A 26050-nucleotide genomic window follows, 5' to 3' on the forward strand; every position below is an offset into this window, starting at 1 on the left:
CACCCGGGTACGGAGGTGTGAGCAAAAATAATTATGTTTTCTAGCTGTAGTTTTAAAAAAAAAAAAAAATTTTAGGATAATATCCTTCCATCCATTTTCTTCACCGCTTATCCTCGCAAGGGTAGCGGGGAGTGCTGGAGCCTTTCCCAGCTGTCAACGGGCAGGAGGCAGGGTATACACCCTGAACCGGTCGCCAGCCAATCGCGGGGCACATAGAGACAATACAAGTTCCACATGATGTCTTGAAGTGATGTCGCCTGTGACGTGCGCAACCTCCCTGTGGACTCGAGAAAGAGAGAGAGCGTGTTCCCGTTCGGCGTGGAGCAAGCGAATGAGCGTAGACGCGTGGAGAGGAGCCAAATGAATGGAGCTGGACAGGAAAAACCTCAAAATGCAAACATTTGGAAGCCAGATCGATGGATTATTCGGAGGACGCGTCGATCGCATCAAGTGCCGTTTCCTCGCGTGAAGACAGTGCATGACACCGGCAGGTACGTTGAAAAATGACCAACTTCCATTTGACGCGTAGAACGTGAAATGAGAACGATAAAAGAAAGTAATCGGGAAAGCGGTTTTAGTGCCGGGAAACAAGTTGGAACTTTTGCAACATGAACATCACGAGGGAGGAATAAATTTGAGTGCCGTCCCTCCGAGGGTCCGCGGCCGGACCTTCTTCGCGTTGAAAGCAGCAGAAATGGAAAGAGAATAAGAGCAAAAGTACATCCGAGTCGTGCGGTCTGAGGTGCAAAGTCGTCATCGAAGCCGGTAACAGGACCAGAAGTGAAAAACTCTTCAAATCAAACAATAAAACAGCTCCAAAAAAATGTTCCTCAATCAAGTGCTTGGGAAAGAAAATCGGTTGGCGCCGCATCCATTCAGAAAAAAAAAGAAAAATTCTTTCCAATTAGGGCTTCCCATTTCCTCTGGTTTATTTATTAAAACATAACCAGTGAGCTGAAACGGGCCACGATCCAACTATGTGTTTGTTTTACAAAAGGTCAATGGGAAGATGACGAGGGGGGTCATAGGCCTCTCCGGCTCAATTTTCCCACCGTTGCTGGAAAGAGATGAGCTCAAATGACTCATTGGGGAGTTTAGGAGACTCTCTTAGAAAAAAAAAAATCTCTTCAGCTCGTTATATTCATATTTATTTATAGCGCATGATCGGAGTTGTTTGTTTTCATTAGGCTAGGGATGGGTGAACATTTTTGCTCAGGGGCTGCATTTGATTTTTAAAATGAACAAATGGACCAAGTTAATCAAACAATAAAATTTACACTTGTATGTAAAATTGAAAAAGTTGATAGTTGAAAGTAGAAAATTTCGAATGAACTTTTTACAGCATGTATAAAAAAACATTTTAATAACAGTTCACAAAATTTGGGGATTTATATTCAAATTCATTTTACTATATAAATATTACTTAAACTATATTTGAGTATTTTTTATCACTCATGATAACCAATTATTTAAATTGATGACATTTGATTTTTGGACAAAATTTCAATGTAAAATACATAAAACACTTCAGATGAAGTAAAAAAAAAAAAGATTCGTAAAGATTTTTTTCAACATTAATTCAATTATAATGAACCAATGAGTTCTTGAAAATACTTTTTTTCTAAAACTTGACTAAGTCAATCTAATATTTGTAATGATGCACTATAAAATATTAAATAAGAAATAAAAATAATAAAAACGATTTTAATTGTGTGCTTTTGTGATGAAAGTAAATAAAAACATGATGATAAAAGTAAATAAAAACAAATATAACAGTACTTTCAATAATGTAAATTTTTTTGGTGGGAAGGATTAAAAGTGTTTTTGTGGAAGTCTACAATTCTACGCCAGTTTTCTCTAAAGTTTAACACCATCTACCATGTGAAAATATTCTTATCTAAAAGAGTAAATGCAAATATTTAGCACTTGATGTGAAACACAATTTAAGTAAACTTACCGTAATTTCCGGTCTACGGAGCGCACCTGATTATAAGCCTCACCCAGTACATTTGTAGAGGAAATACCATTTGGTACATGTAAAAGCCGCAAGTGCCCACATTGAAACTCACATTAAGACACGAGAAATTTACAAAGAAAGACAGTACACAGATAGTTTAACGCTATCGCTAGCGCCGTGCTAACGCTATGGTAGTATACCGTAATTTCCGGCCTATAAGCCGCGACTTTTTTCACACGCTTTCAACCCTGTGGTTTATGCGGTGATGCAGCTAATTTGTGCATTTCTTTTCTAACGACTGCAAGGGGGCACTCGAGCGGAAAAGTTAAGAGTGAGACTAGTGGAATATATCTGCAGAGGAAGTGACTTTTACCAGTCCGGCCTTGTTAGCGCTGTGCTAGTGTGTTACTGCCGTGTCTCGGTGATTTTTACCGGTATGTTTATTTTTTTAACCGGGTCTGTTAGAACCATGCTAATGTTAGCGCCACGGTAGTGTGTTGCTGCTGCATCTCAGTGATTTAGGTATGTTTTTTTTTTTTTTTTTTTTTTTTTTTTTTTTTTAAACCAGCCCTGTTAGTGCTGTGCCAAGAGGCTCAGTGGTTAGAGCACTGGTTTGGTAAACCAGGGGCTATGGGTTCGTATCCCTGTGGCGACCCCGAAATGGACAAGCCGAAAGAAAAAAAACACCTGTTAGTGCTGTGCTACGGTGGCTGTTTTTTTTTTTTTTTTTTTAAACTAGCCCTGAAAGACGGTACACAGAAAGAGATTCCAAAGTTTTAATATCTTAGCTTAGCTTAACATAGCAACAACACGGTCGCAAGAACAGCGCTGGTAAAAAAAAAATAAAAAAATAAAAAATTTTAAAAAACTGCCAGCAGCTACACAGTAGCAACACACTAGCACAGCACTAACAGGGCCGTTGGGGAAAAAAAAAAAACATACCGGTAAAAATCCCTGAGACGCGGCAGCAACAAGATAGCACAGTGCTAACAGGACTGGTTGAACAAAAAACAAACATATCAGTAAAAATCTTTGAGACACTGCGGTAACACAACAGCAACACGCTAGCACAGCGCTAACAGGGCCGGTAAAAAAAAACAAAAAAAAAACCCAAAAAAAACATACTGGTAAAAGTCACTTCCTCTGCACATGTATTCCACCGGTCTCACTTCTACATTTTCCGCTCGAGTGCGCCTTTGCGGCCGTTAGAAAAAAAAATGCACAAATTAACCGGACCACTGCATAAGCCGCAGGGTTAAAAAAGCCGCGGTATATAGGCCGGAAATTACGGTAAATGCACGGCACTATATTAAAAAAAAAAGAAAGTCAAGGCTCATTACGCACAGCCTGACTATTTAATTCGGTGATTCTTTCACGTAGCACCGGTGATACTAGTCACACACATTGAGAATCACTACTTTACACTGTAAAATTTTCATTTTTTTCCCTTAATCTGTTTGGATGACAGCACTGTTGTCACTGCAGCGAGAGAAGTTGCGACGTCAAAGAAGCTGCTTGGATAACGATGGCTCATCGCAGACTCAATTTGGACCCTCGCAGGACCGAGAATGGACTCCCGCTGGGCAACAAGCCCCATCCATCGGGTGGAGGCAACATCAAGGACAAGATCACACTTTGGGAGGGAAAAGAACCCTTAAGGTCCTCATTTGTGGGCTTGAAAAGCGCCGGTGAGCAGAGTGAGATGGAAAAGCTCAGGGGAGGAGAAGCTTCGAAAAGTCAGAATGCGAAAGACGACACAGGGGAACACCAAGAACGGAGGCCACCAGGTGAGAAACAGCAAATAGCCAACGAGAATAATGCAGCCGATGAGGAACACAAAGAGAATGTGGAAACTTCGGATTCAGGGCCTTCTTCACCCCCGCCGAAGGACCAGCTAAGGACATTAACAACGAGAAAAACATCCGAACAAAGCAACCAAGAGAAAAGAGCGGTATTCACTCTCTTCCAAAAGCTGGACGCCATGGGTCAGAACCAAGGGAAGACCCCCACCGAGCTGGGAAACTACTTCAGCCCGCCGAGCAAGGACAAACACCCGGAGGGGAAGAGGAAAGACGTGTACGCCGAGTCGTGGTCTTCGCCTGTGAACCCGCTCCCCAAACCCAAACGCACTTTCCGGCATCCCGCGACCAAAGGGGAGCGGAACCTCCCCCCGCTGCCCAAAACGGCCTCGAGAACCTCACCTGGTGCCAACAGGGGGCGACAAAACCACCACAACAGGTATAAACGGCGCAACATGTCATTTAAGTCAGTGTTCCAGGTGTAGGTTTTATATTTGAAAAATATGAAGGCACAGGCCCAAACAAAATGTCCAAAAATGAGATTATCATTGTAATGTATCATGTAATAATTACATTTTATAAACGCAGTACATTTATTTTGCTGTGCCAAGTTTTTATAGCCGGTGCTTTTTTTTTGCGGGGGGTTAGAACCGATTAATGACATTTCAGTTCATTGCAGTGGGGGAAAATTATTTGAAATACAAATGAATTGTGTTAAAAGCTTTGTTGATCATTTTTCTCAGTGATTTAAGTAACGAACTTAATCAAGAAGGAGGAAAAGAAAGGATTTGCTTTCACGTTGACAGAAAAACACTTCAGGGTGAAGACGTCCCAGTTTCAAAGTGCTCCCTGACTCTGGAGCATCACTATGAAGACATCGTGGGTAAAAAAAATATATACATCAGTTCTTTTGCAATATGGCTGTGCCACAGAATATGCCTCACGGTTCTGAGATTGCGGTCCAGAATGAACGGGTTCGCAGTACGTGATTCCTCCCCACATGAACGGCATATTTGGTCTTCCTTTAGACAAAGAGAACCCGTATGAGGACATCGAGTTGGAGAGTCAGTGCTCCCAGCAGTCTTCTTTGCCCTCGTCTCCGGGTGCCGACACAAGCAAGGTTCGAACCCGATCTCATGACGATAGTGGTGGTATTAAGAAGTGGGTCAGATCAGTCCGCACTGGTAGCCCAAATACCAAATAAGCTTCCCTCAAACTTAAAACCACGTCATTTTGATCGTTCTTATCATCAGGCTTCAAGGCCAGGATTCTTTAGGCAGAATTCCGGCAGGACCTTTAAGCTGCTGGACCTGCGTCGGGGTAACCAGCAGAACCACAGTGGCAGTAGCGGTGTCGCATCCCCGTCCCAGCTCAGTCCCCCGTCCACACCGACCGACACCCCATGGTCATCATCGGACCCCTACGGCTGCACCTACCGCAGGATACCGACGGTATGTTTAAGTGCTCTAATTGGCGGAAGCGTATTGGAATTCTAAAAACTTTTTTTTAGTTGGTCCTGAGGATCAACAGCATCTTCGAGGCTCGGATCGGAAAGAAACACCTCAGGAGGATTTATCATTATGCTGAGACCAGCTCAGGGAGAGGTGATGACTTTTAAATGTATGACGTAATGCGGCGGTCAGTTAGTTATATTTAATCTTTCGATATTCGTGAAAATGTGACATTTTTGTCCGCAGCAACCGACGAAAACAGCGACTCCGAAAGTGAATTTGAAGAGAGAGCCAAAGGTAGCCAGCGTCTCTTAAACGGCGTTTCAAGTTTTCTTTCATGGATTTTTAAACGTTTGTTTTTTCGGACACAGCGCACCGACAGAGGCTGGTCTCGGTGCAGTCCATACTGGGCCAGCCGGGCCACACGGGGGTCCAGTGTGACAGTGCCAAAGCCAGAAACAGGGAAAATAATCACCATCGGCAGCTCTTTGAATATTTCTTGGTTGTGTCGCTGCAGAAGGCCAAAACCGGTGGCCATTATATCCCTGAAGTCACACAACAATTCCCCCCAAAGGTCAGAAATGGTTTGCTCCATCATATTGGGTCGCTCAATATCATGTCGTTTTGTTGTTCTCGCGTCGCAGCTGGAAAGAGACTTCAAATTCTTACGGGAGACCGAGGATCAGCTCAAGATTATTCCCAAATTTTGTTTCCCAGATGCGAAAGACTGGGAGCCGGCAGACAGCTATCCGAGGTGAGGCCGTGTAATAATATACAATATTTCTCATTAAAATATAAAATAAAAAATGATGTTCCGAGGGTGTACCATTATGCCACTCAAGTTCGCTGAATATTTTAGCATAAGCTAACGTCAATTTAATATTATATCCTACGTGAGTTTTTGGTTCTGTGGTGTGCCACAAGGTTGTAACCTTGGCCCCCCTCAAGTCCTCTGTATACAGGGCTCTGACCAGGGGTGGCCAAACCATTGCTTTCAACGACCACAATGTATAATTAAAAATATTTGGGACATTTGTAGATGATGTTAAAAGAAAGTTAAAATGTGTAGGTTACATTTGTAAAATGAGTTCAATAATTATATTTAAATGTAATTAATTTAGCAACTACTTCATTGAATACAATACATACAATTTGTCAAATGTATACGTATAATTAATTTTTTATTTCATATCATATTAATTACAACAAACATTTTATCTGAGCCGCTTATCCTCACAAGCGTCACGGGACTGATGGAGCCTATCCCAGCTACATTAAGGCGGGAGGCGGGGTATACCCTAAACTGGTTGCCAGGCAATTGCAGACAAACATATTTCCAAAATATTTAATGAAATTAATTAATTAAAAAATAATAATAAAAATTGAAAAATACATTTTTATCAATAACTTTTGGAAAAAAAACTGGTAAATTAGTGATGAATACGACAGGGCTGATGATGTAACACCTCAGTGGGCCAGATTACAGAAAATGGCACCCCATATGGGACCACGGGCCATACTTCACCCACCATTGGTTTACATCAGGGGCGTCAAACTCATTTTTCTCGAGGGCCACATTGTTGTTCATGACTGTGAAACAAAACCATTTAGTCATCATATTTACATCATCAATTTATGAAGTAGTTTGTGCTTGTCATATCTCAACTTTATCATTTGTGAGACATGACAATTTGGTACAGATTTTTTACAAGAGTCGCGGAAATTGACACTCTAGATTTGGCTCTGCGGGCCACATAAAATCATGTGGCAGGCCAGATCTGGCCCCCGGGACTCGAGTTTGACACCTGTGGCTCATATAGTTATTAGCAGTAAGTATTTTTAAACTGTCTACGTAGTCATAACATGCCAATCTTTGTGTATTTAACGTGACTCATCCCTCCCTAGCGAGACCTTCTCGTTTGTATTGACTGGAGAGGACGGGAGCAGGAGGTTTGGATACTGCCGCCGCTTACTGGTAAATAATAATATTTGGAAAAAAATAAATATGAGCTGCCAGCGAGCAGGAAGCAGCCAAATGCCGACGATCACGGCTGAATAAATAACCGTGCCAAAAATGTCGGCGTGCCTGTGGGAAAACAGGAAGTGTGTGTCTGGGAAAGTGCGCATAGATAGTGTGTGTGTATACACTATGTGTGGGTCTGCATGCGTAGCGTCACTTTAATGCAAACTGGAGACGTGATTCCCAACCATTGCGCCGACCACAAATGATCCAAAATCAAATATCCAGATATCGCAATGTATGATTTTTTTTTTTTACAATTTATTTGTGTGTTACAGCTGCAAAGAAGTATTTGAACACCTGAGAAAACCAATGTCAATATTTGGTCCAGTTGCCTTTGTTTGCAATTACAGAGGTCAAACGTTTCCTGTAGTTGTTCACCAGGTTTGCACACACTGCAGGAGGGATTTTGGCCCACTCCTCCACACAGATCTTCTCCTGATCAGACCGGTTTCTGGGCTGTCGCTGAGAAACACGGAGTTTCAGCTCCCTCCAAAGATTTTCTATTGGGTTTAGGTATAGAGACTGGCTAGGCCACGCCAGAACCTCGATATGCTTCTTACGGAGCCACTCCTTGGTTTTCCTGGCTGTGTGCTGCGGCTCATTGTCATGTTGAAAGACCCAACCACGACCCATCTTCAGTGCTCTGACCGAGGGGAAGAGGTTGTTCCCCAAAATGGCCGTGGTCATCCTCTCCTTAATACAGTGCAGTCGTCCTGTCCCATGTGCAGAAAAACACCTCCAAAGCATGATGCTACCACCCCCGTGCTTCACAGTAGGGATGGTGTTCTTGGGATAGAACTCATCATTCGTCTTCCTCCAAACACGGTTAGTGGAATTATGAGGCGGACTAACAGGTCTTCACAAAAATAAATCGTTAAAAAAAAAAAACATACATTGTGATTTTTGGATTTTTCTTTTTAGATGATCTCTCTCACAGTGGACATGCACCTACGATGAAAATTTCAGACCCCTCCATGATTTCTAAGTGGGAGAACTTGCAATATAACAGGGTGTTCAAATACTTATTTTGTTCTCTGTATATATAAAAAAAGAACCCCAAAATAAACCAAAAACTCATTATACTTCATAGAAATGTGCTTTTTTTCAGCCTAGTGGAAGAGGAAAACGTCTACCAGAGGTTTACTGCATCGTCAGTCGCCTAGGGTGTTTTAAACTCTTCTCCAAGGTATTTACCTTTTTAAGTCATCCAACTGTGTTCCGTAAACAAGTACTACTACGTTGTGTGTGGTGACATGTGTGGATACAGGTTTTGGATGAGGTGGAGAGGCGGAGGGCGCTGTCTCCTGCTCTGGTGCAGCCGTTCATGAGAGCCATCATGGAAGCCCAGTTTCCGGCTCCGGGCAGGACCATCACCGTCAAGACTTTTCTCCCAGGCTCGGGCACAGAGGTATTAACAAAAATAATTGTGTTTTTTAGCTGTATTTTTAAAAATTATTTTCAGTATAATGTCCATAATTCTAAAATAATATACTAAAATGAAATTGGTGGCGCATCATCGTAGGTGATGGAGCTATGTCGACCGTCCGACTCGCACTTGGAGCATGTCGACTTCGAGTGTCTTTTTTCCTGCCTGAGTCTGAGGCTGCTTCTCAGGGTGTTTGGTTCTCTACTTTTGGAGCGCAGGGTCATCTTCGCCGCGGATAAACTCAGGTTTGGCCATATTTCATGAGTATATTATCCAAACTCATATTCATACATCACCACTAGATGGCAGAAGGTATAATTAACCTGTGCATCCATCATTATTTAAGTACAATACTGTATGTGGATCAGGTCCCCGTTTTTAAGAACAAAGGAGATGTTCAGAGCTGTGGAAACTACAGAGGAATAAAGATGCTGAGCCGCACAATCAAGTCACCGGAAAGAGTAGTGGAGGGTAGACTCAGGACAGTAGTGGAGGGTAGACTCAGGACAGAAGTAAGTATCGGCGAGCATACATCTAGAAAGAGTACCACAGATGCGTTATTTGCCTTGAGGATGAGCGTGGAAAAGTACAGAGAACGTCAAAAGGAGCTACATTGTGTCTTTGTGGATCTAGAGAAAGCCTCTGTCAGAGTACCAAGACAGGAACTGTGGTACTGCATGCGTCTAACTTAAGTCTGGTGTGGCGGAGAAATATGTTAGAATAGTACAGGACATGTATGATGGCAGCAGAACGATGGTGAGGCGTGCCTTAGGTGTGACTGAAGAATTTAAGATGGAGGTGGGACTGCATTAGGGATCCGCTCTGAGCCCCTTCCTGTTTGTAGTGGTCATAGATAGGCTGACAGATGAGGTAAGACTGGAATCCCCGTGGACCATGGTGTTCGCAGATGATGTTGTGATCTGCAGTGAAAGCAGGGAGCAGGTGGAGGAACAATTAGAAAGATGGAGGCACGCACAGGAAAGGAGAGGAATGAAGATTAGCCGAAGTAAAACAGAGTATATATGTGACGCAAGAGTCTCCGCTAGGATGAAGGGCAAAGTTCATACTACAGTGGTGAGGCCGGCGATGATGTACGGATTAGAGACGGTGGCATTGAAGAGACAACAGGAAGCAGAACTGGAGGTGGCACAAGTGAAGATGCTGAGGTTCTCGCTCGGAGTGAGCAGGTTGGATACGAATTGGAAATGAGCTCATTAGAGGGACAGGCACAGTTGGATATTTTGGAGACAAGGTTAGAGAGAGCAGACTTCGATGGTTTGGACATGTCCAGAAGTCGAGAGAGTGAGTATATTGATAGAGGGGCGCTGAGGATGGAGCTGCAAGGCAAAAGAGCGAGAGGAAGACCAAAGAAAAGGTTGATGGGTGTTGTGAGGGAGGACACGAGGACAGTGGGTGTTAGAGAAGAAGATACAGGTGAAGGGCTTAGATGGAAAAAGATGACACGCCTCGAACGGGACAAGCCGAAAGAATAAGACTGTATGTGGGCTAGCTACTTCACTCAGCAGGTACTAATTTGACCTAGCATAAAGTCCTCTCTTTTTTTCCCCCCAGTTTTTAGCTGTGGGGAGTGCATTACTCAAACCAAGGCTTAGCTGTTACACATGAGAAAAAAACGTTTTTTTTCCCAATGTATTGCGAAATTTATTTTTGACCAGTTAGCATCACAGCTAACACAGCGGCACTCTTGAGCGAAAACTCCAACAGCAGCACTGATTGACACCTGTTACTACAGTTAGAATTAAGGATAAACTGAGAATACAAGACTAGTTTGTTTTTCCCACATTCTAAAATTGTAAAGGATTTTTTTTAGTATTGTGCTTACATTTATTTTTTCAGATGCCACGGTTGTGCGAAGCAGCGAAATATGATATGACGAATAAATTGTAGCATAAAATGCTGGATGAATAAACAACACGGCGGTTTTGAACCTGTCTTAAAAACATTCCCCCCCCAAAAAAAATCAGTCAGTTTTTAAAAAAGGTTTTCATCTAAATTTCGATAGACCCAGAGATACATTTTGGGATTTATATATATATATATTATTTATATGGCTCAATAAAGGCTAAGGAAAACTGTTCCAATTAGATCCTATAAAGACATTTTTTTTTTTTCCAGTACCTTGTCGCAGTGTTGCCACGCGGCGGTCGCGCTCCTCTACCCGTTCGTGTGGCAACACACCTACATCCCCGTGCTCCCGTCGGCCATGCTGGACATGGTGTGCACTCCGACCCCGTTCATCGTGGGCCTGCTGTGCGGCTCCTTGCCTCAGCTCGACGAGCTGCCCCTGGAGGAGGTCAGCCGGATTCGGACAGCCCGGGGCGGGGGGATCAATTGCTTCACTGACGCTCATTTGTCACTGCGTAGGTTCTGGTCGTCGATCTGGGGAAAAGTCGGTTCCTGAAACAGGTGTGTTCTTGAGAAAGGCCTGCCTGTGGGAACAGATACATGCATCAGGGGTGTCGAACTCATTTTTACCGTGGGCCACATTGTAGCAACCATCATGACTGTGAAATCACAAAAATCATTTGCCTCATCATATTTACACATGAAATTTATGCCCGAATTTTGGACTGAGAAATCAAGGGTAATGGGTTTTTCGACTCCTGTTGATGTTTGGCTCACAAAAATACTCGTGATATTCCAATTTGATCATTTATGATGACAATTTGAAAATTTGGTGCAGATTTGAACAAAAATCATGGAAGTTGATACACGTGATTTGCCTTCGGGGGGCACATAAGATCATGTGGTGGGCCAGATCTGGCCCCCGGGCCTTGAGTTTGACACCTGTGATTTATGATATGACAATTTGAAATTTTGTTGCAGATTTGAACAAAAATAATGGAAGTTGATACAGGTGATTTGCCTTCGCGAGCCACACAAAATCATGCGGCGGGCGGAATCTGGCCCCTGTGCCTTGAGTTTGACACCTGTGACATACATGATCAATGCATTTTTATATTTGAAGAAAATTTGTTATAAATAATTTATGCTAGTTTTACTGTTACTTACAATCAATGCAATCATAAAGCATAGTACAAAACTTTAATACAATTCTCAACAATTGGTTATTTATATTTCATTAAAAATACTTGTTTCTTCTATTTGTTAAAACATTATTTTTCTGTATTGTTTATATTTGCAATAATTGGCCAGTCCTTCACAAAATAATCAAAATGTAAGCATATCTCAATCTTTCATGTAAAATTGCTCATTTAAATGACAATTGAGTAGCTAAGCTGTAAACTGCGTAATTTTTTTTTAGTTTTACCAATAGCTTTTATGATTTAAAATGTATCATTTTTCATCAGAAAATTAAAACAATAACAGAATTTTCATAAGAGAAATGGCTAAATGAATGTAAAACTATATTACAGGACTCATGATTGTGTGGAAGTGACCTTCCTAATCTTCAGCCTTGAAGAGTTAAGAAAAGCAGGATTTAATTGACACACAAATGTATTATTTAGCACTTTGCCCACAACTGCCAGATACATACGTAAATTATTTCTGGCCTCTTTTATTAAGATGGATGACGAAGACTCCATCCTGCCTTGCAAGCTTCATTCCGCCCTCGAGAATGTTTTGGAGAGGAGAAGAGAGCTCGCCAGAGGAGGTGACACAATCAGTGATAAAACACACACAGACAAAAAATATATATATATTGATAAAATTGATGACCCCATCTCAACTTAATTACAAATTTACTGACTCCAGGTGAAAACTTGGCCTATTTAGATGAACAAAAACTATTCGTCCAGTGACTCTCAACTGGTGAGTCCAGGACCCTAAAGTGGACCCATTTTGGGTGGGTTGCAGAAAAATAGTAAAAAAAAAAATAAGCGGAAAAGGTAAGCGTGAGACCGGTGGAATATATGTGCCAAGGAAGTGACTTTTGCCGGTCCGGCCATGTTAGCGCTGCGCTAGCGTGTTACTGGTGTGTCTCAATGATTTTTACTGGTATGTTTTTTTTTTCAAGTGGCTCTGTTAGCGCAGAGCTAAAGTTAGCGTGTCGCTAGTGTTAGCATTAGGGCAGCTAATGCTAACACTATTAAACTCTCTGTGTACTGTCTTTATATCTCGTGTTTCAATGTGGGTTTCAATGTGGACATATTCCGATGCATAAATAGGAATCTGCAGCACACTGAATCCACATGCATATTGCAAACATGCAAAACTATTACGGTAATTTCCGGCCTACAAGCTGCGACTTTTTTTTCCACACGGTTTCAACCCTCCGGTTTATGCGGTGATGCGGCTAATTTGTGCATTTTTTTCTAACGGCCGCAACGGGGCACTCGAGCGGAAAAGGTAAGAATGAGACCGGTGGAATATATGTGACGAGGAAGTGACCGGCCTTGTTAGCGCTGTGCTAGCGTTAGCCCTGTGCTAGCATGTTGCTGCTGTGTTACTGGCGTGTCTCAGTGATATTTACCGGTAAGTTTTATTTTAATCAGCCCTGTTAGCGCTAGCTAACTCCTTTTTACTCCTCCTAGTGTTAGCGCCGCGCTAGCATTAAACTCTTTCTGTGTACCGTCTTTCTTTGTAAATATGTCGTGTTCCAATGTGGATTTCAATGTGGGCACTAGCGGCTTTTACACAGCCGTTGCATATGTCTGTACCAAATGGTATTTCCTTTACGAATGTACTGGGTGAGGGTGGGAATTACGGTATTCTACCAGTCGTCTTATGCCACTGCCACAGAAAGTATAATATTTGTGGTGAATGAATTCCGGTTTTCAGGCCAGTTTTGCGAACTTGGCTCAATCGCTGATCTTATCTCCTCTTCAGACTACCTCAGCACTGTCGTGTCCGAGACCTTTGTCCGCTTCTTTGTGGAGCTGGTAGGCCACTATCCTCTCTTCTTCTTCGGCGAAAAGGCGGACGATGTCTCTTCCATGTCGTCCCTGCCTTGCTCCTTTCAGCGGGAGGCCTTCCGGAGGGCGGTCCCCTCCAAGACCGCGAGGCGCTTCCTGGAGGTCTTCATGGAGACGCAGATGTTCGGCTGCTTCATCCAGGAGAGGGAGCTCCACGGGGCTAGCCTCCGAGGTAACGACAAGTACCTTGACCCACGAATGGCCCAAACTCCCTCACGATCAACGGGGACTCACAACAACCCCCCCCCCCCCCGACCCGTATTTCTCCTCAGGGCTTTTTGAAATGAGGGTGCACGAGTATCTTGACACCGTCCATGAGAGTGAACATCGGCGGATGAACCGGTTTCTCAAAGGTTTAGGTGAGGATATTCATCCGTTCTTAGCCTCGTATTTGTTGAGTTTTTGGCAACTCTCATCGAATCTTTTTTTTTTTTTTTAACAGGGAACAGAATGAAGTTTTTGTCCAAGAAATGATGACACAGGAAAGATGTTGGCGTTTACGCTTTTTGAAAACGTTTTGAACGCAACAATCGAAAAACATCTATGTAACATAATTCACGAGTGAAACAGCGCTTGTAATAAAATAAAATGAAAATCTTTGAACTCTATGGGTGTGTCTAAATGAGCCTATAAATATGCACTTTTTAATAAAAAAATCTTTTTATTTAAAACTTAAAATAAGGGAAACAATTTAAAATGCATCACAATAAATGTGACTGATTTCCCATCATATTCACAACCGTATTCATACTTTTTACCGGGATACACCAGGGGGCAGTAGTGGGTTTTTGTGATTACAGTATTCGGTTGCAGAAGTTTACTGCAAACGCTCAAAGCATTACGTACACGTCTAATCCTCAGAGATCCGAATACAAAGCAAAACTATAAATATGGCAGTACTATCAAATCCATTAATTATCTGAATTGCTTATCCTCACAAGGGTTACTATAAAATTACATCATAAGTGATTTTTATAAACTATGATTTCCTTCACCCTACTGGTTTGCTTTGTTTTTCAGGAATAGTGAAAATATTCCTGGGTCAATCTGACCCAATCTTACTAATCCAAATGTGTCAGAAAATGGGGAAATATAATAAGTTTAGACGTCATTATTATCCATCCTGATACATGAGTTTCTCAGATACAGCAAAAAAAAAAAAATATTCCTGGGTTGATTTGACCCCGCATCAGGTTCACTTATCAAAAAGTGTCAGAAACAAAAAGACTCAAATAAACATTGTTATGTCATTACTAACCCTCCTGATCCATTAGTAGAAAAAGCTACAGTGCACGGGTCAATTTGACCCACGTCATGTTAATTATCCAAAAGTGCCAGACGAGAAGAAGGGGAAAAAAAAAAAAAAAAATCACATGAATCATTGTTTATATATAATAATTAAGCATCTTGATACATTAGTTGTCAGGAACAGCAATAACGTTCCCGGGTCAATTTAACCCACACGACATTTACTTACGTATATAAAACTGTCAGAAACGAACAACCAAAAAATAAATAAAAAAGTTTATACGTCATTATTTACATTCTTGATACACAAAAGTACTGCGAAAACGTTTCCGGGTGTGTTTGAACGCAGAGCGAAGAAATAAAATGTGTCGATTACACTTAACGAGATCAAGCGACAGTCATTTTCTTCCCCGTTTAAATGGGCCGGTTTGTCTTGCGCCCTAACAGGAGAGTTCAAAGGCACCGCAAAGGCGATGTACTCATCCGCCATTCACGCGCCAATTGGACCCGATGACTGGCCCACATGCCACACATTCGCTAACCGCACAACTGCTGTGTTTGTGTGCTCAAAGTCGTCGAGGCCTCGTCTTGACAAAGAGTTTTTTGGTGGCGGGCGAACGCTATTTTAGGGATGTGAGTCATGGAAATAAAGCTGGTCGCAAAGAGGAAAAACACGTCTTTTGTCAGCGTGAAAACACAACGCAGGTGCGGGGAAGAGAAAATAGTAGCGTACTGTCTCGTCCGGAGAAATGCTCAAAAGCGGACGTACCATCGGTTCGAGCCGTTGGCTCTGGTGGACATATTCTGATGCATAGACCGGTGGAATATATGTGCCGAGGAAGTGACTTTTACCGGTCATGTTAGCGCTGCGCTAGCGTTAGCGCTGGGTTACTGGTGTGTCTCAGTGATATTTACCGGTAAGTTTTATTTTAACCAGCCCTGTTAGCGCTGCGCTAGCTTGTTTCTGCTGTGTCTCAGTGATTTAAGTATGTTGTTATTTTGTTTTTTTTAATGGTCTCTGTTAGTGCTGTGCTACCGTGTTGCTACTTTGTTACCTTACTTTACTTACTTTGTTTGCTACCATTTTTTATTTTACCAGTATGTTTTTTTTTTAAACCGGCCCTGTTCGTGCTACCATGTTGTTGCTATATTAAGTTAAGCTAAGATATTAAAAGTAGTGTTACCACACGCCTTAGAGTTAGCCCCACGCTAGCATTAGCGCCGCGCTAGTATGTTGCTGCTGTGTTCCTGCCGCGTCTCAGTGAGTTAGGTATGTTTTTTTTAACCGTGTTGTAGCTGCCGCGGCTGTTTTTTTCGGGGTTTTTTTTCTTAGCAGCCCTGTTCGTGCTACCGTGTTGTTGCTATGTTGACCTAAGCCTAGGTATTAAAACTTTGAAAACTCTTTCTGTGTACCGTCTTTGTAAATATCTCGTGTTTCAATGGGGGCACTTGCGGCTTTTACACAACTGCGGCGTATGTAAGTACCAAATGGTATTTCCTCGACAAATGTACTCGGTGAGACTTGTAACCAGGTCTGCACTGTAAGCCAGGAATTACGGTAAATAGATTATTGAGACCGGGGAAAAACTGCATCAGAAAGGCTAAAATGTTGACCTCAGGGCAAAACTACTCACAAGACGATGGGAAGAGGAATTTTGGCCCAAATGCACGCCGACGAATGACAGGACAGCAAATGGGAGTGATCACATGACATCACACAGAGAAAGTTCAAAAGGTACTACATACTTAAGTAAACCACAAATGTGCCAGCAGGCCATGTGTACACGCACAACACCATTAATATTCGAACCTGATTAAGGCAAACCAGTATTGTATCGTGTAAACAAGAGTTTCTGCCTATGTCAACGTGAAGGAGAAATGGCTGCGTAAGCAGTGGAAGATGAAAAACACGGCATTTTTGCAACTGTATTTACAGTTTTGCCTCGGTTTAAAAGCAAAATATTATTTTTCATATTCTTTCATACATCCATTTTCAAATTCAAGGGAAAAAAACATGGCTGTTCCAATAAACACTAGGTGATTTTAAACGTCCTAGTTGTGAATTATATAAGAATACAGAAACCAGGTTGTCCAAGGATAGAACCTTGTGGCACACCACAGGACAAAATCTTTGTTGAAAAAACACATCAGTAAACACAGTAAACAATAGAAAATGTTCTATTTGTGAATACAGGGAGTCCTCGGGTTAAAACGGTCTCGACCTAAGAGTTTTCGACTTTCCGTCCCTGTCCGCCATTTTATCTGGCTAATGCTTGCCCGGGAGTATCATCGCATTTTTTGCCCTCCTTTTTAGATATTATCGCCCCAAAGAAGACAGCTGCGTCTTTTAGCAGTTCTTCTCCAGCCAAAAGAAAATCCATGACAATGGAAACGAAGCTCACGATCATAAAAAGATCGGAGAAAGGAGAGACACCAACACCACCAAGGCTCTAGTCAGTCAACCGTGGTGACAATTGTTAAAGACAAAGCCCGTATTTTAGCACATGTGAAGGGTTCCGTTCCTATGTCGGATACAATGATCGCCAAACAAGGTTCTTTCATACTTGTCGAGATGGGAGAGGATTAAGGACCAAGTTCCTTCCCAATAGCTAAGCACAGCCTCCCCTTCTTCTTCTCCATCCGCCTCTCAGCAGTAATGCTAAGTACATCATCTGGTTTATTTTTTGTTGGTATTTTGATGCAAATTCTGACTTAAGTGGTGGAATCCGACTTAAGACAAAATTTCAGTTAAGTCACAAGTGTAGGAACAGATCTCAGTTGTAGACCAAGGACTCCCTGTACTATGTATTGCGAGAATGTGAGGGGACCAACAGTACAACCTTGTGGAACACCACTGTTAATTTTCCCCAGGTGGGAAATTGCTGATGCCGGACCCACAGAAAGAGAGAGAGAGCGAGCTAGAGAGAGACGAGCACTGAGAGATGCTGACAGATTGCTCACTCGGGTTATGAGGTTGGGGGAGGGGGGGGGTATGTATGTATGTGCGTAGACACTCGGCCAGATGCCAAAAACTCAAAATGGTCCCAGACTGCTTCTTTGCTATCCACCTGGTCTTCAGCTCAAACTGACGGACACGTTATTCTGGAGGTAATCGTGGTTTAAATCAATCCCAGTCGGCGAGGGTTGACCCCCGGAGCGTTCCATTCTCTGCAGAATGTCTCTCTCCAGAACCTGTCACGTTTTTGCTCACTAAGCGAGAGAACTCTGATCTTCTTCTTGGAAAAGACATTTTAAAAGAACTGATCAAGAAAAAGCAAACTGCTTTACTTGCGCCATTCCTGATTTCTTATTTTCCCCCCCAAAAAACTCTTACCATTTCAGAACCAGTTTTTAATATCCCACAAAGACAACCCAGGTGAATATAAAAGGCGTCCAGGTCCTGATGTAGCAAAGCAAGATAATCCCACTGCCACCGCCACGTTTGGCAACAGCCATGATGTTTTTCTTTCTTTATTAAATGTTCTAATTCAATTAAAACAGTACCATGTAAAAGTTTCAACTTTTATATCATCAGTGGACAGAATAATTCCTCAAAGGTCTTGTGGATCATCGAGATTTTTTGTGAGATGACCTTTTGTTTTTATTTTGTAAGCAGTGGTTTTTGCCTTGGATCTCTCCCCTGGATGCCATTTTTTCCCCAGTGTCTCTTTCATGGTTAGGTAACTAGCGAAGGTCTAGGTTTTTTTGTGACCTCCTTGCACTCTTGGAATCATTCTGGTTGGCTCACCACCCCTGGGAAGGTTGAGCACTGCTCCTCGGTTACTCCGTTTGTGGCTAATGGCTGTGACCGTGTTTTTTCGGGAGTCGGCTTTGAAACCTTTTCCGATTGATCACTTTGTCATTTGCTCTCGAATTTTTTTGGACAGCAGCATGGTGCGTTTGTTTTTGAAACTTTATTGTGTATTTTATTGGGTTGTATTTATGAGATTTTAAAATAGGCTTCATGATCCTTAACATTTAAATCAAAGTCAGAGAAAAGAAAGTCTGAACATTCTTTGAACTGACCGCACCGCTCTATGATTGGTTCAATCCACGATATGATTTATGGACGCCATTTTGGTAACCGGCATCTCCATTTCTGCTACAGTACGTTTATAGTGTACGGCTTCAGCACTTTTGGTCAGTTTTTGGCTTTTTGTCAGTGGATTTTTGGGAAGACGGGTTTGCTGCGGGACTTGAGGTTATTCCACTCGTCCCGGACAAGGCGTGCGGGATGCGCCGTTCCCCGAAAAACCCAGAAAGACGACGCCTGTGCAAGGTAAACTCCAGGTTTATCAAAAGTGAATCAACAAAATCAAACATCACCAAATTTGGTAGTATCCCCCGGAGCCTCTAAGAGCTTTGGTCCGCCCCAAAAAAAACTTTATTGTCTTCATAATCATCCGCTAATTCTCTTATAGTTCACTTGCTGATAATCTCAGGTTAACACACAATGTTGTAACAGTGGTGCCTTGAGATACGGGTGACCCGATTTGCGGGTTTTTCAAGATATGAGCCGTCGATCGGGCTATTTTGTGCTCCAACTTGCCAGCGCAAACTTTATAGAGACGGGTGCTAGCTTGATAAAATGGGAAACACCACAGAACCAGACTAGCAATTAGCAACCATATGGCGGTGTTGTTATCGTTGAAGCAATGGCTATCTGAACACAAATGGAGCAGCAACACATTATACATTACATAGGTATATATTTTTCATCCTCTGCGAAGAAGGACAAATAATCTCGTCATATACAGAACCCGAGAGGAGCTGAGCCTCCAGTACAGTTTCTGCAAATGTCTATCTTGTACTGCCACCAGGTGGCTAAAGTGCACACACTAGAATGAGCAGCCCAGTATTCATTGTTGGATAAAGTTCATTCTTTTACATACTATTTATTTCTTTACTGCATTTTTATATAAAGTATGACATTATGAAATCCTATTTTTCTCAGTAAAAGACAAAAATGTACTTTTATTGGCGGAGGCGAGAACTGATTAACAGCATTTCCATTCATTTCAATGGGGAAAGGTGATTTGATGAGATGAGATAGGATAGGATACGTTTTGAGTTACCAGTAAGGTCATGGAACAAATATTGTATTTTTATCACTTGCATCTGGTAAATTTTGGAAATTGTCATTGCGTTGGAAAGTAAATGTACATAAAGCTGCGTTTTAATACGTCACCTTTCCATCTTGATTAACCAAACGTTCTTTTTGACCCCAGCGGTTTAAGTTTTGGAAAAAATGGACCAAAAAAAAAAAAAAAAAATGAGGAAGGGCCCACATACTTCTCCCGGGGCACTGAATGTAAATCATCACGCAAACTTCACGTCCCATTAAAAGCAAACCGCCGACGCGACGTGACTTTTGTCTCCGGGGATTTATTGACCTCATTTGAAAGTTTGCGAGCCACATCGAGGCTCCCCAAGGTGGACTCGCACTAATCACGGAATTCCGAAAGTCGCTCGCCGTTGGTCACGACGTAACGTCGATGTCACTTTGCCTTCATCGTTTTTTTTAAACAGTCCTCCACGCCCATCAATCACATGACCCGCTTTGGACATTTTCTCCTATTACGCTAATGTCCCATGTGCAATATGATATTTTACATACATTATTCTAGGTTGCCTTGGAGTATTATCATCAAATTACTGACAGCCCAAGATATAATCCCCCCCCCCCCCCTTAAACTGAGTCACTGCGAAACTGCACTGCATGCGAAAAGAAGAAGGGACGGCGAGTTTAACGGCCATGCAATGAGCGTGTCGAAAAAAAAAAAGTTGCAACCCGACAGCTCGTTGTCCCGGCTTGCAGGTGCAACGTCCAGCTGTGAGCTCCGCCGTGCGTGCCAACGGCTCTGAATCATTTCCCCCGGCCAGACGGGGAGCCATCAAAGCCTGTTTTGGGAATGCCGGGCAAACGCAATTCCCACAGATGTCGCTCGGGAATCCTTACGCCGAAGCGAAAGGTAACCAGAACGGCGTAGCGTGAGCGACCCGCGGATCATAAAAAATGCGGCTTTGCGATCACCTGATCCTTTTTCTTTTTCTGACCGTGACCTCTCCGTATTGAAAGTCCCATTATTGTGGAAAGAAAGTGCATTTCCGGAAAGAAGAAGTGAAAGAGGTGTGTGAGCACCAAAAGGAAAGAAAAAGATTGCGCGCTTGACCCGCTTTTTCAGGCCTGTGTTTTTTTTCCTCCTTTCAAAGAGAGTTCACAGAGAAGGGCGTGGAGTCCGGCTCGGGCCCACACACATCGATTTTGCGGGCCTGATGAGGGTGCGTCACTACGGACTCCCGACTGTCTACTCGTGGTTTGCAGCTGCATTTGTCCGTGCGGATCCACGCCGCTATTACACCGCCATTAGTCATGCTATCGGAGGCTTGCAGCTACCACGACCCCCCCCCCACCCCACCCCCCGCCACGTCTTCCCCTCCCTCCGTTGGCTCATGATGCGTCTGCATTTATTTATGTTGGTCAGGTTAATGAAAAGGTCATACCGCGCAATTTTTGAACAATTGTTTTGCCAATGTAGCGGGTCTAATTCTGCGTCGTATATTTTTTTTGTATGATGAATGAGAAGACATACATTGGCTGGTCTCAACCTGGTTTAATCCGCTTTCTGTATGATAAAGGAGAAACGTTCGCAAATGTTCACAGAGCTCTTACACTTAGAAGTCAGAAACACAAGAGGGAGTGATCTCGTCTACCCACCCAATAAACCTGGCTTCAAAATAAAACACGCAGCCTACTTGCTGTGTTTCTCAGATCTTCCACCAACACTTCAACCGCATTTTCCCCCTAACCATGAACATTTTTAAACACCCAATTTCTTATATCAGTAAATAAATGCCAGAGAACGTGCCGCCTTTCACAATAAGAATGCGCTTCCACGCCTTGTTCCTATTATAGCGCACAACATCACACCATTACACAAAGTAAAAAATGCCCTTTTCAAAATGACAGTACCGTAATTTCCGGCCTCTAAGCCACAACTTTTTTCACACGCTTAAATCCTGCATTTTATGTGGTGATGCGGCTAATTTGTGCTTTTTTTTTTAACGGCCGCACGGGGGCACTCGAGAGGAAAAGGTAAGAATGAGACCGGTGGAATATATGTGCCAAGGAAGTGACTTTTAGCGGGCCTATTAGCGCTGCCGTTTCTCAGTGATTTTTACTGTTAGATTTTTATTAACTGGCCCTATTAGTGCCGCACTAGCGTTAGTGCCACACTAGCGTGTTGCTGCTGCGTCTAAGTGATTTAGTGATGTTTTTTTTAATCAAGTGCGCTCTGTAGGCCAGAAATTACTGTGCTAGCACTGTGCTAGTGTGTTGCTCCTGTGTTACTGCCGTGTCTCAAGTTATTTTTACCGGTATGTTTTTTTTAAACTGGCCCTATTAGCACCGCACTCGCGTTAGCGCCGTGCTAGCGTATTGCTGCCGTGTCCCAGTTATTTTTACCGGTATGGTTTTTTTAACTGGCCCTGTTAGCAACCCACTAGCGTTAGCGCCACGCTGACGTGTTGCTGCCGCGTCCCAGTTATTTAGGTATGTTTTTTTTTTTTTTTTTTTTTTTTTTTAAATCAGGTGCGCTCTGTAGGCCGGAAATTACGGTACTTGTTTAAATTTAAGTCAGGGGATCATTTTGGGGAATTTGGTTGACTGACTGAAATCCATCTGCACGAAGCAAATGGGTGAACAATTTGGTATTTGCACAACCTTCTTCCGCATTCAGTAAAACGGGAAAAAGTACTTCCTCCTTGGTCGGGTGAATAGGGAAGGGTATTTTAAAGTACAGAAGAACCACAGAGCCACCAAAAATGACAGTAGATGGTCCCTAGGTCATCATATCATATTGTATAAATAAATGATATTCATGTATTTAACTTTTGAACCTACCTATAAAGAAAAAACCTCAGCAAGTTTGGCTTCAAATAATCGTAATCACAGTTATGCTCGTTAGCATAGCATACACAATGAGCACAATGCTAACACTTAATATTTGACAGCATAAATGCCCTTTTTGAGCTAGTTTAAATCTGGTTTTGTTACGGTTGGAAGATTTTTTGGGGTCTCAAAACCCAAAATTCCAAAAGAAAATGGTTGAACAATTGAAGTCAAGTATTTTTTTTTCTCACGCTTGGAATTTGGTTCTTGGACTGAAAGCCAGAAAAGCCCAGCTCTGGTCCCAAACTCATCTTTGGCTCTCGTGAACCACAACATTGACACTTTTTTCCAGATGTCAATTTAATATGCTCAGAGAAAATATGTGAACGATTGTTATGGCAAACTGTTAAATTAGTAACCGAAAAAAAAAAAAATAAAGCCCGCAGTTTCCAACATTCTTCCTGAATCCCATTTAGAGAAAAGAGTGTGTGTGTGTGTGTGTGTAGCCTCTTCTAGTGGACACGCACTTTTGCACTCCAAGTTGTGGGGAGCGCAGTTCCAGGGTGGTCCGCGTCATTGGTACATAAACTCATCTCTCCCCATCCTGTTCTTTGTGTGTGTTCCCTAAGTTCTCTTTCACAGATTTAAATGCTTTGTATCGCTCGCTTTTAACGCCCTTTTTATACCAACGCGACACGAGAATCGCACTTTTTGGGGTGTGCCAAAAGTGGCTCCTTTGAGCGCTACCGCTAACCTGTGCGAGGAAAACAAGTAAACAACTGTCATGGCAGCGTGTTAAATATGTCAACAAAAAGAACAAGTACTCTATTTGGTTTGAGTCGCGGTTTCTCACACAAGTAGCTTGGACTGAAAAACAAAAGGCCGTTTTTTGGTCCCGAGCCAAGTTTTCGACAATAGTGAAATCGTTTGCGCGGAGAGATTATTTGCATCAAGACTGAGGATGAACGATGTTTGTGCAAAACCACCACTGGCTAATTTTACTATAGCCACCATCCTTCCACCCTATTTTCCATAATAGGTTTCAAGTGTCATCCCTATAAACATTCTAAAATAGATATTGTAAAGAAAAACAATATAACATTATTCACTTCAATGTCCTTGCGAAAAAGTAGATATGAGAGGAGAGCGCATCATCCATGAGCAAAGTTGCGGAAGTCTCATTCGACATCCAAGTGGCCCCCATATTTGCTGTATCTTCTGTCAGTGACGTCACCCCAGAGCTTCGCTATTGAAAACACGGTCTGCCGCCGACTATGGGAGACGAAAACCCCCCTACTGACACGGAAGCTCTTTTCGAAGAAGAGAACATCTCACAACAGAGTGAAGTGACCGGGGCAACATTAGCCTATTGTTTCGAGCCATATTTAGATGATGTGCAGGCCAAACCACCTCCCCGTCCGATCCACCTCCACGCGGCAGTGATAAAAACAACCACGCCCGCGAGCGACGACGACGACACCGCGGCCAAACCGCCTCCCTGTCCAATCCACCTCCGTGCGGCAGTGATAACAACAGTCCCGCTGGCGAGCGACGACGATGCCGCGGCCAAACCGCCTCCCCGTCCGATCCACCTGCGCGCAGCAGTGATAAAAACAACCCCGTCCGCGAGCGATGACAACGACGCCGCGGCCAAACCGCCTCCCTGTCCAATCCACCTCATTGCGGCTGTGATAAAAACAACCCAGCCCGCGAGCGACGACGCCGCCGCGGCCAAACCGCCCCCCATCCGATCCACCTCTCCGCGGCGGAGATGAGCCACCGTGGCCCGGCGCCACGATGAGCCACCCAAGCTTGATGCCGGAATGAGCCACCCCGACCGAAGCCGTGATCGTGGCGGACGAGGCACGAAGCCGACGACGGGTACATCGACACATTTAGCACCCCAGACTTAGGTGTGCGGATCTGAGAGGATTACGTGTCCCCCCCCTCAACACGCCTACATGTCATATGGAACCCACGAAGCTCTCGTCCTTTGCACCCGAGCAATCCATTTTCACGACGAACCGGGTCTTTTTTGAAAGTATGAAGAGTAAAATTTTCCTGAGAGTTCGAACAATATCCAGCAAAGCAACGAGCCGGCATTTTGGCTAACACGAAGGAACAATGAGCTACCTTCCCGCAGTTAAAACTAGTATAAACAGACGAGACCACTTGAGTGCGCTACTGCCATATACGTCACTTCCTGCTTCTTCTCCAAAACAAATCCCTCGAGAGGATTTTCATGGCGGGAGTTACAAAAAGCCATACACGTCAAAATCATGTTTTGTGGGGAAAAATAACGGATGGGTTCATACCGGCTGACGTTTACTCATTAACATCATACTAAAAATCATGCATTTCATGACAGTGGCCCTTTAAACTTTTCACTTACACTATGATTGTTTTTCTGAGTGGAAAAAAAAAAAAAAAAAACCCGAAATTGAAATGTCCACCATTCCGCCGGCCTCCCCAATTTTCCATCATCGGTTCCTTTTCAACTTTTCACTTTCGTGACACCATTCCGGCATATGAAGGAGGAGGGGTATCTATGACACGCTGATTATTTTTCTGGGCTAAAAACCCCAAATTGAAATTTATTCCTCCCCGCAAGTTAAACAAAAATGGCGGTGAATCACCTTCCCATGATAACTATTAATGTCTCAACAAAAGTGAGCCTCCAGTAGTTAAATTACGAGTCGGGTAATATTTCATTCTGCGCGAGCGCGGTTTATTAAATTCGAAGCTTAACTGCGGGCGGGTTTAAAAGACCGGCCGAAGTTTTTTTCTTCTCCTTCCTCTTTCATTGCCGAGGCGCCCGCTCGCCAACATCAACAGGACGACTGCCAGTCGGTCAACAACAATTTGCGCCCCCCCCCCTCTCACACAAACACACACACACTCCGCCATCTGCGAAAATCATATTCTGACTGGAAATGCAATCCACTCATACCTGCAATGAAGACTCAAAATAGACTACGGTGGCGTAGATTTAAAAACTCATTTGGACTATTTAAGTGAGGTGAATAGGCTGTTTTTAAACGAGGACTTGAGTAGGCAGCGAGTCACGAGCGGTTAGTCTTGAGGTTGTCACTCAGTCGTTCATCATGATGTGTAATCCTTGCCTTATCTGCTGGTGACTGTGTGTTTTGCTGCAGCGCTGTCATAAAGGAGCGTTCGGCTGCTTTCTCTTTGTACATCCTCAGTCCTTAAAACTGAGTGCGAGACGTTTTATAGTATTTGCGCAGGCCGTGTGTGCGTTCGTGCGATTAAGCTGCTGTCAAATCGTAAGCGCTTCAATTTGTTAAAGGTGTAATGGTGGTTTAGATAATATCGAACAATACCGGTTTGTTATCGGGA

The 26050-nt window shown here is 43.1% G+C and overlaps 1 protein-coding gene across 4 annotated transcripts; it reads left to right on the forward strand.

The window, feature by feature from the left end:
- The first annotated feature begins 350 nt into the window (after positions 1-350).
- LOC133493483 (DENN domain-containing protein 2A-like) lies at positions 351-14186 on the forward strand. 4 transcript variants are annotated; one of them, XM_061806883.1, is made up of 20 exons: positions 351-491; positions 3443-4195; positions 4500-4639; positions 4785-4876; positions 5010-5207; positions 5267-5360; positions 5454-5504; positions 5579-5781; positions 5852-5961; positions 7113-7182; positions 8339-8416; positions 8498-8638; positions 8753-8901; positions 10793-10970; positions 11042-11083; positions 12206-12293; positions 13469-13521; positions 13603-13726; positions 13827-13913; positions 13997-14186. In XM_061806883.1, exons 1-20 carry the CDS (start codon positions 361-363, stop codon positions 14026-14028), a joined length of 2814 nt encoding a protein of 937 aa, XP_061662867.1. In that variant the 5' UTR covers positions 351-360; the 3' UTR covers positions 14029-14186. The 4 variants fall into 4 exon arrangements, with proteins under 4 accessions (XP_061662867.1, XP_061662865.1, XP_061662869.1 ...); XM_061806881.1 differs by having other exon boundaries at positions 13469-13726; positions 13997-14185; XM_061806885.1 differs by having other exon boundaries at positions 3426-4195; positions 13469-13726; positions 13997-14183.
- Positions 14187-26050: the final 11864 nt, after the last annotated feature.

The sequence above is a fragment of the Syngnathoides biaculeatus genome, chromosome 20 (assembly GCF_019802595.1).
Source record: "Syngnathoides biaculeatus isolate LvHL_M chromosome 20, ASM1980259v1, whole genome shotgun sequence".
Lineage (NCBI taxonomy): Eukaryota > Metazoa > Chordata > Actinopteri > Syngnathiformes > Syngnathidae > Syngnathoides > Syngnathoides biaculeatus.